General features: G+C 45.2%; 1 protein-coding gene across 2 annotated transcripts in view; it reads left to right on the top strand.

The window, feature by feature from the left end:
• The window catches only part of LOC133212141 (BTB/POZ domain-containing protein kctd15-like), a 64,612-nt gene that overhangs the window by 35,990 nt on the left and 12,577 nt on the right, over positions 1-16,045 (top strand). For both annotated transcript variants that reach the window (XM_061353210.1, XM_061353203.1), the window contains exon 3: positions 7,693-7,837. In XM_061353210.1, the coding sequence (XP_061209194.1) occupies positions 7,693-7,837 (145 nt within the window). The remainder of the gene's footprint in view (positions 1-7,692; positions 7,838-16,045) is intronic.

The following is a 16,045-nucleotide window of genomic DNA, read 5'->3' as shown; positions in this document are numbered from 1 at the left end:
GCAGTTAATTTGGTTTGCGGAACATAGCATCACCCTAAAACATCAAATAAATCCTTAAACTATCCATCATTCTGGTTTTGGGGTGGCAGTTAAATCTTTCCACAATTCGCAAGTTTCTTTCCCCAGCAGTAATTTTGCTGGTGAAGAAATACAGCTCAGGGCACTCCACAAAGGCCTTAAAATTCGTGTTTTCATTACCAAAAAAGTGCTTCACTACATTAAAGAGTGGCCAGTTAACATTTTGTACACAGTCTTCTCTGTGCCCTGTTGCTGCTGGCAAACCTTCCCCCATATGTGTGGCAGAGCCCAACAGGCTTCACAGACCAAGGGCAGCAAAAGGGGGGAGGTTGAAGCCACAGCACAGCTTATTTAGGTGTAAGATCTCAAAACTTTCAGTAGCCACACAAATTTATTCAATAAATGTACCGTACTGAAACATGACCTGCTCTATCAGTGTTTCCTATGATTTCAGTCTAACCCTCACAGCACAATTGCTCATGTGCATGCCTAAGGAAATAAATTAACAGTATGGTTTCTGGAATAAAACTTAATACTGTACAAGGTGATATATTTAAACCTAAAATGACAATGAAAAAGAAAATAATGAATTACTGTAGGCTTACCAAACCTTGGGATTATATAAATTAAATATCGCAGCGTGAACCAAACGGTGTTCTCTGATACTGTTTGTTGTGTTTTAAGCCCAGCCAGTAACTCAGAATGCCGCAGCCGCTAGCTCACTCCCCCCTCCTTCCACCCCCCGCTCCTGGAGGGATGGGGAGGAGAATCGAAAGAATGTAACTCCTACGGGTTGAGATAAGAACAGTCCAGTGACTAAGGTATAACACAAAACCACTACTGCTACCCCCAATAATAATAACGATAAGGGAAATAACAACAGAAGAGAATACAACCGCTCACCACCCATTGACCGATACCCAGCCTGACCCGAGCCGTGATCTGGCTATCCTGCATTTGGAGAAGGCTGATGCTCTTAATGCCTTCTTTGCCTCAGTCTTCACTGGCAAATGCTCTGATCACACCACCCAAGACTTGGAAAGCATGCACAGGAACTGTGAGAATGAAGACATTAGGCCCACTGCAGGAGAGGTTTTGGTTCGAGACCATCTTAAGAATATGAACATGCACAAGTTTATATGACCTGATGAAATCCATTTGCGGGTCCTGAAGGAGCTGGCGAATGAAGTTGCTAAGCTACTGTCCACTATATTTGAAAAATCATGGCAGTCAGGTGAAGCTCCTGATAACTGGAAAAAGGGTAATATAACCCCCATTTTCATGAAAGGGAAAATAGATAACCCAGGGAATTACAGACCAGTCTCACCTCCATCCCTGGCAGAATCTTGGAACAGATTCTCCTGAAAGGTATGCTAAGGCACATGAAAAACAACAAGGTGGTTGGTGACAGCCAGCATGGCTTCACTAATGGGAAATCCTGCCTGACCAATTTGGCAGCCTTCTATGACGGGGCTACGGAACTGATGGACAGGGGTAGAGCAGTTGACGTCATCTACCTGGACATGTGCAAAGCGTTTGACATTGTCCCACACAACATCCTTGTCTCTAAATGGCAGAGACATCAAATTGATAGATGGACCACTCAGCACATAAAGAACTGGTTGGATGGCCGCACACAAAGAGTTGTGGTCAGTGGCTCAATATCCAGCTGGAGACCAGTAATGAGCAGTGTCCGTCAGGTATTGGTGTTGGAATAGGTCTTGCTTACCACCTTTGTCAGTGACCTTGGACAGTGGGATTGAGTGTGCCCTCAGCAAGTTTGCCAGTGACACAAAGCTGTGTGGTTTGGTTGATACGCTGGAGGGAAGGGATGCCATCCAGATGGACCTTGACATGCTTGTAATGTGGGCTGATGCCAACCTTATGAAGTTTAACCATGACAAGGGCAAGGTCCTACACCTGGGCTGGAGCAATCCCAGGCATAGCTACAAGTTGGGCAGAGAAGAGATTCAGAGCAGCCCTGTGGAGAAGGACTTAGGGGTGTTGGTCGATGAGAAAATGAACATGAGCCGGCAGTGTGTGCTCACAGCCCAGAAAGCCAACCATATCCTGGGCTGCATCACGAGGAGCGTGAGGGAGGTTGAAGGAGGTGATCCTGCCCCTTTGCTCTGCTCTCGTGAGACCTCACTTGGAGTATTGTGTGAAGTTTTGTTGTCCTCAACATAAAAAGGACATGGAACTGTTGGAACAAGTCTAGAGGAGGGCCATGAGGATGATCAAGGGACTGGAGCACCTCCCTTTTGAAGATAGGCTGAGAAAGTTGGGGCTGTTCAGCCTGGAGAAGAGAAGGCTGCTTGGAGACCTCATAGCATCCTTCCAGTATCTGAAGGGGGTCCACAAGGCTGCTGGCGAGGGACTGTTCATTAGGGACTGTAGTGATAGGACAAGGTGTAATGGGTTCAGACTTAAACAGGGGAAGTTTAGATTGGATATAAGGAGGAAGTTCTTTACTGTAAGGATGGTGAGGCACTGGAAGAGGTTGCCCAGGGAAGTTGTGAATGCTCCATCCCTGGCGGTGTTCAAGGCCAGGTTGGAAGAGGCCTTGCGTGACATGGTTTAGTGTGAGGTGTCCCTGCCCATGGCAGGGGGGCTGGAACTAGATGATTTTAAGGTCCTTTCCAACCCTAACTATTCTATGATTCTATTCTATGATTCTATGGTACAACTGAATTCATTGGCTGTTTTCCCCTAAAATCAAATCCCCTTGATGTACACATCGGAATTCCCCATCTTCCCACATTACCCACCAAGTATATCTGGGTTCCTGAGCAAAAGAAATCCCACTAGTGTAGGTTTTCCTTTACTTGAAGCAGGAATAATCCAGACCGTCTTCCCCAGCAAATTCTTCCAAGTGTCTATAAGGTTGTTCTGGAAATGATTCCCTTGTCTGACTCAGTTCCCTCTGGGGTGCTGTTTCACCACAAGTTCTGTTTGTCAAGGCCCGGGATAATGTCCCAGGCAATGGCGTGGGGCACAGCACATTTCGAGCCATCCGGTGGTTGCTTCCACGATGGTAAGCACATGGCGCTTGCCTTGGCAGGTTGGTGGGAGTTTGATATAATCAGTCTGCCAGGCCTCCCCATATTTGTACTTCAGCCATCATACTCCATACCAGAGAGGCTTTAACTGTTTGGTTTACTTAATCACAGCATATGTTTCACACTCGTGAATAACCTGGGCAATAGTGATCATTTTCAAATTAATCCCTCGATCAGGTCCCCATCTGTATGTTGCGTCTCTGCCCCGATGGCCTGCAGTGTCATGGGCACACTGGGCTAAAACCAATTCACCCTTATGTTGCCTAACTAAGGCCATCTGAACCACTTCTGTCTTAGCAGCTTTATCCACCTGATGGTTGTTCTGGTGTTCTTCAGTGGCCCGACTCTTGGGTACATGAGCATCTATGTGGCATACCTTCACCACCAGGTTTTGCACCGGGGAAGTGGTATCTTGCCACAGTGCAGCAGCCCAGATGGGTTTACCTCTGCCTTGCCAGTTGCTCTGCTTCCATTGCTGCAACCACCCCCACAGGGCATTTGTCACCATCCATGAGTCAGTATAGAGATAAAGTACTGGGTTCTTTTCTCGTTCAGCAATGTCCAAGGCCAGCTGGATGGCTTTCACCTCTGCAAACTGACTCTATTCACACTCTCCTTCATCAGTTTCTGCAACTTGTTGTGGGGGACTCAATACAGCTGCCTTCCATCTCTGATGCTTTCGTACAACATGTCAGGACCCATCAGTAAACAAGGCATACTGCTTTTCACTTTCTGACAGTTTATTTTATGTTGGGGCCTCTTCAGCACACATCACCTCCTCCTCTGGTGACATTCCAAAATCTTTGCCCTCTGGCCAGTCCATGATGACTTCTAGAATTCCTGGACGACTGCAATTTCCTATTTGAGCTTGTGTAATTAGTGCATTCCACTTACTCCATGTAGCATCAGTTGCATGATGTGTAGAGGAGACCTGGCCTTTGAGGATCCACCCCAGCACAGGCAACCGGGGTGCCAGGAGCAGCTGTGCTTCAGTGACAATCACTTCTGAAGCAGCTCGAACCCTTTCATAGGCTGCCAGTATCTCTTTTTCAGTTGGAGTATAGCTGGCCTCTGATCCTCTGTATTCCTGATTCCAAAAGCTGAGGGGTTGATTCAGAGAAAACTGCCGGAACAAACTTGCCAACAAACTTTTCACGCTGACAAGCAGGTATTCTTTATTGCGGTGCCAGGAGACACAAGGGATAGCTCCTCCTAACCTGTGTCTCCCAATTTCCACACAAGCTGTCCTTTTATAGTCCCTGGGCATACATACATATTCATGAGTCTACGTATGGATTACATAATTTTGCAGAAAGTTCCCCGCATGCATACAGAATTGTGATGGTGGTCTCTGAGGGTCGTTTACTTCTTCCAACAGTCTTCATCACTTCTGGCAGCCTTTGAAGCACGCGCAGTAGATGCTCATACCAGTTTAATTGGTTTGTTAGCACCAGAGACATAATAATCGTACTTATTAGTTAGTTTAACTGTAGCCCATCCTGGACACCTGTGGTTCCCAGATACTCCTTATCCCTGTGTCCTGTTCTTCTAGACTGATTTTCTTAAAACTATGTCAACTATAACGATTTATCTTGTGAGAATTCTCAGTATGTTCTCTAGCTGTACTCTGTTTTTTTTTCTTCTATGTATTTTCCTCTATGTATTTCCTCTATGTATATGTATCACCTCAGTAATTTTCCATTGCTACTGTTACAAAGCCATCAAACTTAACATTACTTAAAACTAATTCTAAAGGTTTCTATATTCCATTTTGTGATTTTGTGCCCCTTTGTCTCAGGGTCGACCACTGAAAACCTAGAGGTTGATGAAAAAGTGTAAAAATACTATAATTAGGGTTTAGGGGAGCATTTGTTTATTCTCTTAAGTAACTCAGACTAGATGATTGCTGACATAGACATGAGAGCAGGCAGTAAAACCTGGAGCTTGCTTAAGAGGGCAGGAAAGCTTTTTTAGCTGAATTCAGTGGGCACTTGCTAAGCCAGTTTTCTTTAATATAGAAACACAGAATAGTTATGGCTGGAAAAGACCTTAAGATCATCTAGCTTCAACCCCCCTGCTATGGGCACGGACACCTCACACTAAGCCATGTCAGCCAAGACTCCATCCAGCCTGGCTGTGAACACTGCCAGGGATGGAGCATTCCCAGCTTCCTTGGGCAACCTATTGCAGTGCCTGACTACCCTCACAGTAAAGAAGTTTTTCCTTATATCTAACCTAAACTTACCCTGTTTGAATGCATTACCCCTTGTCCTATCACTGCAGTCCCTGATGAAGAGTCCCTCTCCAGCAGCCTTTTAGTCCCCTTCAGATACTGGAAGGCTGCTATGAGGTCTCCACACAGCCTTCTCTTCTCCAGGATGAACAGCCCCAACTTTCTCAGCTTGTCTTCATACTGGAGGTGCTCCAGCCCTCTGATCATCCTCATGGCCCTCCTCTTGACTTGCTCCAACAGCTGTATGTCCTTCTTATGTTGAGGACACCAGAACTGCACACAATATGCCAAGTGAGGCTCACAAGAGCCGAGTAGAGGGGCAGGATCACCTCCTCCACCTGCTGGTCATGCTTCTTTTGATGCTAATTTAGAAATTAATGGCACATTAATTAAATGTTCAAGTAAATTAGCAGGTTAGAAGATCAGGCTGAGGTGCAGCTGTGGAGAGCAAATCTTACCACATTGCATGAACCCACAGGCATGCATTTTGGGGTGCAGCTGGAAGCACCAGCATTGGTGGGGGAGCAAACTTGCCCCTTCCCATTGTCAGGGTGATGGAGCAAACCTTCCCCTTGCATCTGTTTCCCTTGCTAGTGGTTGAAAAGCTTGGGGTGGTGCTATGGGAAGCATGGAGGCAGTGAGGGTGCAGCTGCAGCATCTATCAGCTGTGCTGGCCACTGCCTTTTGGAAGGGTTTGGTGAGCTTGTTACCCGTGGCAGAGGAAAGCCCTGCCCTGCTCTCAGTGATGGATACAGCAGGATTGCATGGCCGAGTTGAAGGGCTGGCTCAATAGTGAAATCCAGCGGGCTGTGGGATAGTCTCTCTGGGAAGTGGAGGAGTCCCCACTGGCAAGGTTATTTAAGATTTGACTTCGAAACACAAGACACTCTGCAGTTGGGAACAATGCTGCACTCTCAGAGAGATGGACTAAGTTACTTAATAGGTCATAACTGTCTGTCTCCTGCAGTATTCCTTTCAAGAATGCCCTGGATTCAGCAGTAGCAGTCATTTTTTCTCCTTCTTAGTAGCTGGTGCAGTGCTGTGCTTTTGACTTTCAGCCTGGGAACAATGCTGATAACACCAATGGTTTTAGTTACTGCTCAGTAATGTTTACTCTGACCAAGGACTTTCTGAGTCTCATGATCTGCCAGGGAGGAGGGGAAGCTGGGAGGAATCAGAGACAGAACACCTGACCCAAACTAGCCAAAGAGTTATTCCATACCACAGCACATCATGCCCAGTATATAAACTGGGGGCAGTTACACGGAAGGGCTAGATCACTGTTTGGGTCAGGCTGGGTATCGGTCGGTGGGTGGTGAGCAGTTGTATTCTCTTCCCTTGTTATTTCCCTTATCATTATTATTATTGGTGGTAGCAGCAGTGGTTTGTGTTATACCTTAGTTACTGGACTGTTCTTATCTCAGCCTGTGGGAGTTACATTCTTTTGATTCTCCTCCCCATCCCTCCAGGAATGGGGGGAGGAAGAGGGGGGAATGAGCGAATGACTGCATGGTAAGGAGTTACTGGCTGGGCTTAAACCACAACAGGAATATATATTCAGCTGTGTTATTTCTCATGGGAAGACTAAGTCTTCTGAGAGAAGCCAGGCATTTAGAGCTGATTTTGGTCCTGTAACCAGCTGATCCCCAGGTCTCATAGGTCTCACTTCCTTTTCTTTGCTCATAAAAGATGTGCCACATTGCTTTTCTTCTGCCAGACTCTTATCCCCAGGACCGCTGGCAGTGGGACTCTTGTCCCACAGGCAATGCTACAGATGCTGCATTTGATTTGATTGCTGGTTTGCTAAAACATTTAGTGTTGGATGGTCACTTATCCAGCACTGAGGGATCCATAGAGCTTATCTCCATGGATGGACAGCCTCTCCTCTAACATGGAAAGGTTTTGATGGTGGTTGATAAAAATGACAGCCAAACTAGAGGAAAAGCTCATGTCCAGGAACCCATCTCTGACTAACCATTTGTTTCTCCATTAGTAGGACATGTGGACAGGGTTGTATATTTGTGACAAATATTCTCACCAAAATTACTCTGCCAGCCATGGGGAAAGGGTTTTGTAGGCGCTTTCCTTGTTGGGATCATTGTCCTAATTTGCAGCCCTGATTTGGGGCAGCATGAGCTCAAGGCACTTGCTACTGGTATGTGCCTGTGTCTGCATGTGCACACATGCTTCATGTGTTTGAGCATGTGGGTGCACACATGTGTCTAAGGCATCTGTCTTTGTGCACTTGTTTGTCACCAAATTAAGATATTACTTCATGCACACTGAATTGATGCAACTAAATTGGCTGGATGTTCTTAAGCCCTGAGGGTGTAATGATATTTTGTCTCTTTTGCCCATTTCTTTTTCTTTTCTTTTTTTCAGAATAAGTCACCTGTTTAATGGCATGGAGCCTATTGTCTTGGACAGTTTAAAACAACATTATTTCATTGATCGAGATGGCGAAATTTTCAGATATATATTAAGCTTCCTAAGGACATCCAAGTTACTGCTCCCAGATGACTTTAAGGTAAGGAAAGCTATAGTCTGAAGCCTATTTTTTCCTCCTTTTTGTTTTAGTACAGGTTGAATTGTGTGCTTGACCTCAACACACTTAAATAAATGTTGCTGTTTATTGTTAGGACTTTTAGTACTTGTGTATTACACCAGTATTATTTAATAAATGGACCAATGGTTGTCATGGATACCGTAAAAAGTTAAAAGAGGCAGCTTATGGCTAAATCAGTTTTTCTAAACTAATTGTATTTTCTCACAGTTTTAGCTTACTTATCAGTGTATAACAACAATTAAGAAGCAACATCAGCAACTAGCACTTACCAGGGTTTAATGCTCAAGATCTGAAAGAAATATTTTAAATTTGATACTTAGAGGACTTAAATTGTATAATTCTTTTTCTTGTTGGTATAAAAAAGAAACACCCTTTAACAAACCCATGAGGATTTGTGTTGGATGCAGATACTTTGATTTCAGGAAATAAGCTTTTACGCAATTTATAAATGTAAAAATATTATTGGGAGATGGAATTTACTGAGGGCTTTTTCAGGAGCATTATGTGTTCTCTATGAAATAATGGTGCTGTTTGTCACTTTGAAAATCCTGATTGTTTCTAAAAGCTCTCCTATGGAGAGCACTTCGCTTTGCACTTACGAAACTTGCAACATTGTCATCCTTATGTATGAAAATTAGAAGACAAAAGTGTCCAGACTGTAGATGACAAAATTCAAGAAAAGCACTAACTCCAGGATGAAATGATGAATAAATTGGTATGGCAATGGGGATCTGCTCAGTTACAAGATATGGAGGGTTGCTGGAAAGGAAAGTTCTTGTGCTGTGCAGCGAGAATTCACTTTGCCTGTTGGCCTAGGTAGGCAAGATAATTTGGCCAATCATGACTGAGTCAGTCCAGATTTGTGGTTGCTCTGGTGGCTTTAGCTTTGGAGTACAGCTGATCCTCGTGCTGCAAACCTCTCCTCAGCTATTCTTGCCTAAGTTGCGAGTACAGTTGTATTTGACCCTGGCATGGGAGTGTTTACAGTTAAAGTTGAGCAGACATGCTGTGCCATGGGAGAACACATCTAATCCCAAGGCACTGAGAAGTTTTGGCATTTATGGGTGGTTTTGGAGCTCCAGCTCAGAAGGGCTGTCCTGGCACTGTTCTTTCTGTAAAGTGGCAGTCAGGTTGGGGAGAGGGGCCTATGGGTTGGGGTACCACAAGGCAGGGTAGAGCCAGAGCACGGAGGAGAAGATGCAAGAAAAGTTCTTTACAGAGAAATGAGAGAAAACACGCAGGTAGGAGTGAAGCTAAAGACCAGACCAGTCCTGTGGATTGTAAAATGGATTAAGTTAAGGGGCGTGGATGGAGAAGTGGTACAGGTGAAAGGCCAGAGGGATGCTTTGGTGGCAGCATTTTGGACGATCTAGTGGGACAAGGAAGTGTGAGAAAAGAGGGTAGAAAAGATGTAGTTCGAGCTGATCGTGGCCTCAACTGGCATCCAGATTTCAGAGGTGCTGTGAAACAAAACCAGCAGGATTCAGTAAGAGTGCTGGTGGGTGCCAAGGACATGTCTGTGCAGTGAGCCACTGGCAGGGCTGGGAGAGACTTGGGAGAGCTGTCACCGTGCCCAGGCTCAGTCCATTGTTCCAGACCATCTCTTTGTTAAGGGTTAACTGCATTTTATTTAGTTCCTCCCTGGGAGAACTTTAGAGCAAACCCCAGGCTGATGAGGGCTCAAGAACAAAGCAAAGTATTGCTAGGTAAGGAGTAACTAAATAAAAATGCATAGAAGTATGTGCTGCAAAGCTATATTAAAACTGCATTGTAAACAGATTTTACTTCAAAGAAATTGTGTAATTTTATCAGCATGATTAAAGTGACAGAAGACAATAATCAAAGGCAGCAAATGGAATCACTTGGTGTTTCTAAATGCAAAACACTATTTAAGGTATAAAAACTGACAGGTTTTCCAGTGAGACTCGCATTAAATGTTCTTTATGTAAAACAAAGCATTATCAAGTGTTTTGAATATTTATTACCTTTTACTCCTTAATTTAATCAAGCAGTTTATTAGCCTCAAGGTTTAGCCAAATTGCTTTGCAAATTGAATTGCTGCTCAGATGGTTATTTTGGAAAGTTTGGAATGTTAGTACCGCACCAGAGTTATTGTGTTTGCTATTTAAGTGTTGTTTTCAGAATAAGTTAACAGTGAAATGCAGAGAAAGTGGGGCATGTGTTCCAAGGCTAGTAATTCTTTATCATCAAGTCTGACTGGTGTGTTTACAGTGAATATTAGTTACACTTCCAACTACTAATAAGCCAGAACTTGAAAGTGTTCAGTATCTGATAGGTCTCCCTGCTGAAAGCAACACTAATAGTTCATATAATTTTCCTTGGTTTGGGGGATTTTAAGCCACATGAAGTATGCTGAGAAATTACTGTGAGTTGTTTGGCTCAGTTCTCCTTCTCAGCCAGCCTGTGTTGAGCCAGGCAATGGTGAGCAGCCTGGAGCTGCTCACAGCTCCCTCCTCCTGCACAGGTTCAGAGACCTGCATGTGGAACTATGACATCTTGAGCAACAAATATCCTGGAGTAGAGCATGGAGCCAGTACCCTCTGGTATGCCATGCTGTTGGGTTAGGGGGTGGCTGGCCTAGGAGCTGCCCCTCTGCAGCCCAGAGTTTGGGCTGGAAGGGACCATAAAGCTCCAACCTCCTGCCACAGGCAGTGACACCTTCCACTAGACCAAATTATTTTGTGAAAGGCAAAAAGCTGTGTCTTTGAAAGATGTTTACCTTTCCTATGAGATCTAAATGTCCAGAAGTTGTGGATGGAGAAAGGCTGTGTGCATTCCACCTGGCTGTCTGTTTCCTTTTCCAGGTGACCTGATACAACTTCCTCACTAGTTCCTATAAGAGCCACAACAAGTTGAAGGCTTATGGTAGCTCATGAAGGCTTTTTCATAGAATCATAGAATCACAGAATCACAGACTGGTTTGGGTTGGAAGGGACCTTAAAGCTCATCTAGTTCCACCCCCCTGCCATGTGCAGGGACACCTTCCCCTAGACCAGGTCTCCAAGCCCTGTCCAACCTGGCTTTGAACGTTGCCAGGGACTGAGCATCCAATTTTTGTAGTATGTTACAGCAAAGCCACAGGTTTGTCTGTCCATCTCCCCTTTCAGTCTAGCAAGGAGCAACCTTCTCATGAGCAGGGACCTTGTCTGGTGGGAATCACCTTCAGAGTAAAGTGATTTTCCTTGGCTAAACACAAACAGGTCCATTAGCTACCATACACGGTGCTTGACTCTGGGCTGTGCTGCCACAAGTGCAGTGCTGTTAAGAAGCTGGAAAGGTAGGGAAATAATCCTTAGAAGAAATGGGAGATGCATCATTAGTCCTGCAGGAAAAGGAACTCCTAAAACTGTACAAAATCTGCTGTGGGATGCTGTCTGAACTCAGCAGCACTGCACTGACACCAGGACTGCAGCCTCTGTGAGAGAGAGTGTGCAATATCTGTGTGCATCTATCAGTGTACACCTGGGACAGAAGCTGTACCAGGCTGCTCTGAAGCTGAGTTTCAATGAGACTGTGTGCACTTTGCCACTGTGCTAGTCAGTTAATGCCCTGTAGCTACTCATGTGCCTCTTCTGGATAAGTCTATGAAGATTCTTGTCTGCATCTGCCTTTGGTAGCTTATCAAAACTAGCAACATGGAAATGTTTCCTTGCAGCTTCTGTGGAACCTTCATGGCAAGGTCCCTTGTGGGTTGAATTCTACTTCACATTTCATGTTAAACTTGCAAATCATCAGGGTATGATTTTATATACAGTGCAAGGGTGGATATAGCCAAGACAGTATTACCTAGGCATCCCGAGTATCCTGTGTAGGCAGACAATACAGAGTTGGGCATCGCTTCCAGTTCGGTCTCAGATGCACAGTACTCTGAGTGGTGTATAAAACCTGAATGAGAAGATTGTGTAGTTATCAGTGTGTTGAGTCCATTAACCTGCCCAAGCACAGGCTTCAGAGAACTGGACCCTTAACATTGTGAGCCACTCATTCTTTGTTCCTGGTTTGGTAAAGTCCTCCTCCCTCCCTAAATATGTGGTCAAATGCCTGAGCAGTGCCCAAGTGACTCAGTGCAGAAACACTAGCAGTCCAGTACAAAGCCAGAGCGGGTCAGGGTGGTGGGGCAGGCTGGGTTGGTGGTGGCTGGGTTGGGTAGCGTGTGGTACATGGAAGGGGGGGTCACGGAAGGTGAATCTTCTCTTGCCTAACAGAAGACACTTTTTTCATCCCCTCTCTTTGTTACAGTGCAACAAATTCCCTTTATTGCCACTGCCTGATAATAGATGCCCAGACTCCCTAATGCTGCACATGTATGTTGCTTCTCCTCACCAGCACGCCTCAGATTCCCAGCTTCTGCTGCAAATCCCTTCTGTGCTCAACCCAAGTGTGGAATGGACACAGAGATGAGAGTCTTGCTTATCAAATTAGCCCAAACAGCTTGGCTTAACCCAGGCAGTTGCGACCAGGTGCATACCTTATCTTGCAGAACACATGATGCTCCAGCACAGCCATGATTTCCACACAGCCATCTGAAGCATGGCTGTACCCTCTGGGAACAGTAGTGGAAGAGCTGTTTCATTTGAAAACTGGTCATCTTATCACAAAATTATATCAGAATATAAAATTTATCTTATTTATTTTAGGAGAAATGATGGCTAGCAGGAGTCACTAAGAGCTGCATCTGATGCGGTGGGCTAACAGCTGGATGGGGGGACGTAGAGGTGGTGTGATCCTGGTTAAAACTAGTTAGGCTAAAACTAGTTTTTCAGGACCTACTGAAAACAGCAAGACTGTCCATTGCCTTCAGGAAGCATGGGATGCTCCTGTTCACTCTCCAGAGTTACATTGTTCCTTAGCATTGCATGTTTTCCTCTGCTCAAAAAGATACATGGGGCCCACAGATGCCCAATGAATGTTTGATAGGCCCCTGCACACAGCTGAATGAAGACAGTTAGGTGGTGGGCTGTGTTGCTCCAGTGTCCCGCACAGAGACTTTGAATAGTTTAGGGAAGGGGCTGTTTTGAATGTAGGCCACTAATCCCTGTAGGTTTAAACCAATCCCATGCTTGGTAACCAGGGAGATTCACTGATGGACACAGAAAAGTAGCAATGGTTCAGCAGAGAGTTCTGATTTTGGGGAGGGGAAAAAAATACCATCCATCAGGGGACAAAGATTTAGGGCTGATGCTGTCTTACCTGAGACCAGGTGATGCAGCCAGTCTCCATGCTTCTTTATCTGGCCTGTTCCCAGCTCTGGTTGTTTGCAGCATGCTTTCTATAGGATTTCTTCTTTAATCTTCCTGATGTTTTTAATCATCCAGGTACTTCCTGTGTGTTTGTTGCCTTCATTTCTTCCCACTTGCCTCTTATCCCTCTTCCCTCTCTGGGCCTTCTCTGCTCCTTTTTTCTCCCTTAGTGGTGTGCTTATTGTCCCAGCCTTAAAAGACATCAGAGAGATGTAAAGGATTGGATGTCCCTTTTGAAACACGATACCCTTACCAGTGTCACTGAATATTTATACATCTCCAGGCTGTAGGCAGCCCTGGGGAGAAAGCATCTCTCCAATACCAATGGTGGGTCTGTGTGCCAAATTTGAACAGAGCTAACTGCTATGGTTCAATAATATCCTGCAGCAGCAGATTTTACAGGTTAATTCCAAGCCACTATGAAGTGTCACACCTTTTTGTGCTGCATGTTAATTGGCCTTTGATTTCCCCACTTTCCCAAGTCCTGGAGCAGCAGCACTGCTGTTATTTTTCATGTAATTTTGGTGCCCATTTCTTGATTCCTTCTTGCCATGCCATTCTTCCCAGTCCAAATGATTCCAGACATTTTACTCTTGCGATTTTTCATTTCATTTCATTGCATTGCAGTCTTTATGTCCAGGTTTGACCTACATCATGCTCCACAAAAGTTACATAGCATACCTGTGGTGCAGCATTTCCATCTGTAGACAGGCATAAGAGCCAGGAAAGCAAATGACAGGTCTTTGCACAGAGGAGCTGCTGCTGTGCTCTTGTTGCTTCTCTTGTCTTCAGGAGGCGGTGAGGCTACTGTAAGCAAACTGTTCTCCCAGTGTTCGCCCCTCTCTTTCTTCTCTGGCTTGGTCTGGTGGGGTGCTGACACCCCTTGCCTCATCATACTCAACAGCTGAGGTGGAAAGATCTGTTGGAGATCTGATGCAAAGTTGTTAATGAGGATGTTTGCCGATGACACCAATCTGTGTGGTTCGGATAATACGCTGGAGGTAAGGAATGCCATCCAGAGGGACCTTGACATGCTTGTGAGGTGGGCTGATGCCAACCTCATGAAGTTCAACCATGCCAAGTGCAAGGTCCTACACCTGGGTTGGAGCAATCCCAGACACAGCTACAGGCTGGGCAGAAAAGAGATTCAGAGCAGCCCTGCGGAGAAGGACTTGGGGGTGCTGGTCGATGAGAAAATGAACATGAGCCAGCAGTGTGCACTTAAACCCAGAAAGCCAACCGTATCCTGGGTTGCATCAAAAGGAGTGTGACCAGCAGGTCGAAGGAGGTGATCCTGCCCCTCTGCTCTCCTAAGACCTCACTTGAAGTATTGTGTGCAGTTTTGTTGTCCTCAACATAAAAAGGACATGGAACTGTTGGAACAAGTCTAGAGGAGGGCCATGAGGATGATCTGGGTGCAGGAGCACCTCCCATATGAAGGTAGGCTGAGAAAGTTGGGGCTGTTCAGCCTGGATAAGTCTCTGTGGAGACTTCATAGCAGCCTTCCAGTATCTGAAGGGGGTCCATAGGGATGCTGGGGAGGAACTCTTCATTAGGGACTGTAGTGGTAGGATAAGGGGCAATGGGTTAAAACTTAAACAGGGGAAGTTTAGATTGGATATAAGGAGGAAATTATTTCCTGTTAGGGTGGTGAGGCACTGGAAGAGGTTGCCCAGGGATGTTGTGAATGCTCCATCCCTGGCAGTGTTCAAGGTCAGGTTGGACGAGGCCTTGGGTAATATGGTTTAGAGCGAGGTGTCCCTGCCCATGGCAGGGGAGTTGGAACTTGATGATCTTAAGGTCCTTTCCAACCCTAACTATTCTATGATTCTATGATTCTATGTGCAAAAGACATCTCATTCAGTGAATTGGGAATCGGATAAAATTAGGAATTTGCCTGTCGGAGAGGGAGTCACGGACAATGCAGGAACGATCAATGTGATCAGAGAATGCCAATTTATTACAAAGCTTTAACTCCTTATATACCATTTCTTACAGGCACTTACAGTGATTTGGCATATTATGATTGGATACATGGCTTTAAGACCCTTAGTGACTAACACAAAATTGGTTAAGCACAGGTGTGCTTGACCTCGACAGCTTGCCAACAGCCCACAGTTCTCATTAACTCAGTGAATTACAGCTTCTTCTTATCTTGCTTGCTTAAGCTTCCTCGCGCATCTCACGGCCTTGCTGTATCTTTCAGGATTATTCAGTTTATGTACCAATTATACATTCTCCCGTGAGAACACTGTCTCCACATCTCCCCCCTTTTTTTTTTTTTTTAATATGTTTTGGATGACACTACTTGAGCAGGGGATTTGGGCTAGATCATATTTTCAACATATGCCAACTACAGGCTGCTAGGCCTGTCCCCTTTTTCTCCTGCATGGCTCTCTGATAACAGGGGAGGCCATCCTTCACTTCAAGGTCTGTCATGGCATGTGTCCTCACCACTCCACGCCTGCTGGGTTGCAGCCAGCAGTGGAGCTAAAGGTTCTTCTTGGTGGCAAACACAGAGGCCAACCCAGTCTTGCCCTTGATTGTGGTAGCAGGCATTTGGTCAGCCTCAGTCCTTGCACCTTGTTGTCAATGCAGAGTTTCACCTGCTTCATCCAGTAACAAGTCATTATTATGGCAAGGCACACACAGATTTACATTAACAGAGTAACTATTACAGGGTGCAGCAGCATGTTGAAGATGCTGATGGAAGTGAGGGACTAGCCAAAGAAATTTCTTACCAGTGGAATTCTCCCCCCTCTTAATTTGTTCCATTACCTGCTTTATAACACTACCACTGTATTAGAATATTTCTATCTTTTGCTTTAGCATTTTCTAGCAGCTACTACAAATTTGCATACTCTGACATCTTTTTTACAAGTGACAAATCCATATAATACAAGGTGTA

This window comes from Neopsephotus bourkii, unplaced genomic scaffold (genome assembly GCF_033783945.1).
Source record: "Neopsephotus bourkii isolate Nb327-2 ecotype Australia unplaced genomic scaffold, CSIRO-AGI_Nbou_v1 NB_59, whole genome shotgun sequence".
Lineage (NCBI taxonomy): Eukaryota > Metazoa > Chordata > Aves > Psittaciformes > Psittacidae > Neopsephotus > Neopsephotus bourkii.
This window is presented reverse-complemented; position numbering and strand designations above follow the sequence as displayed.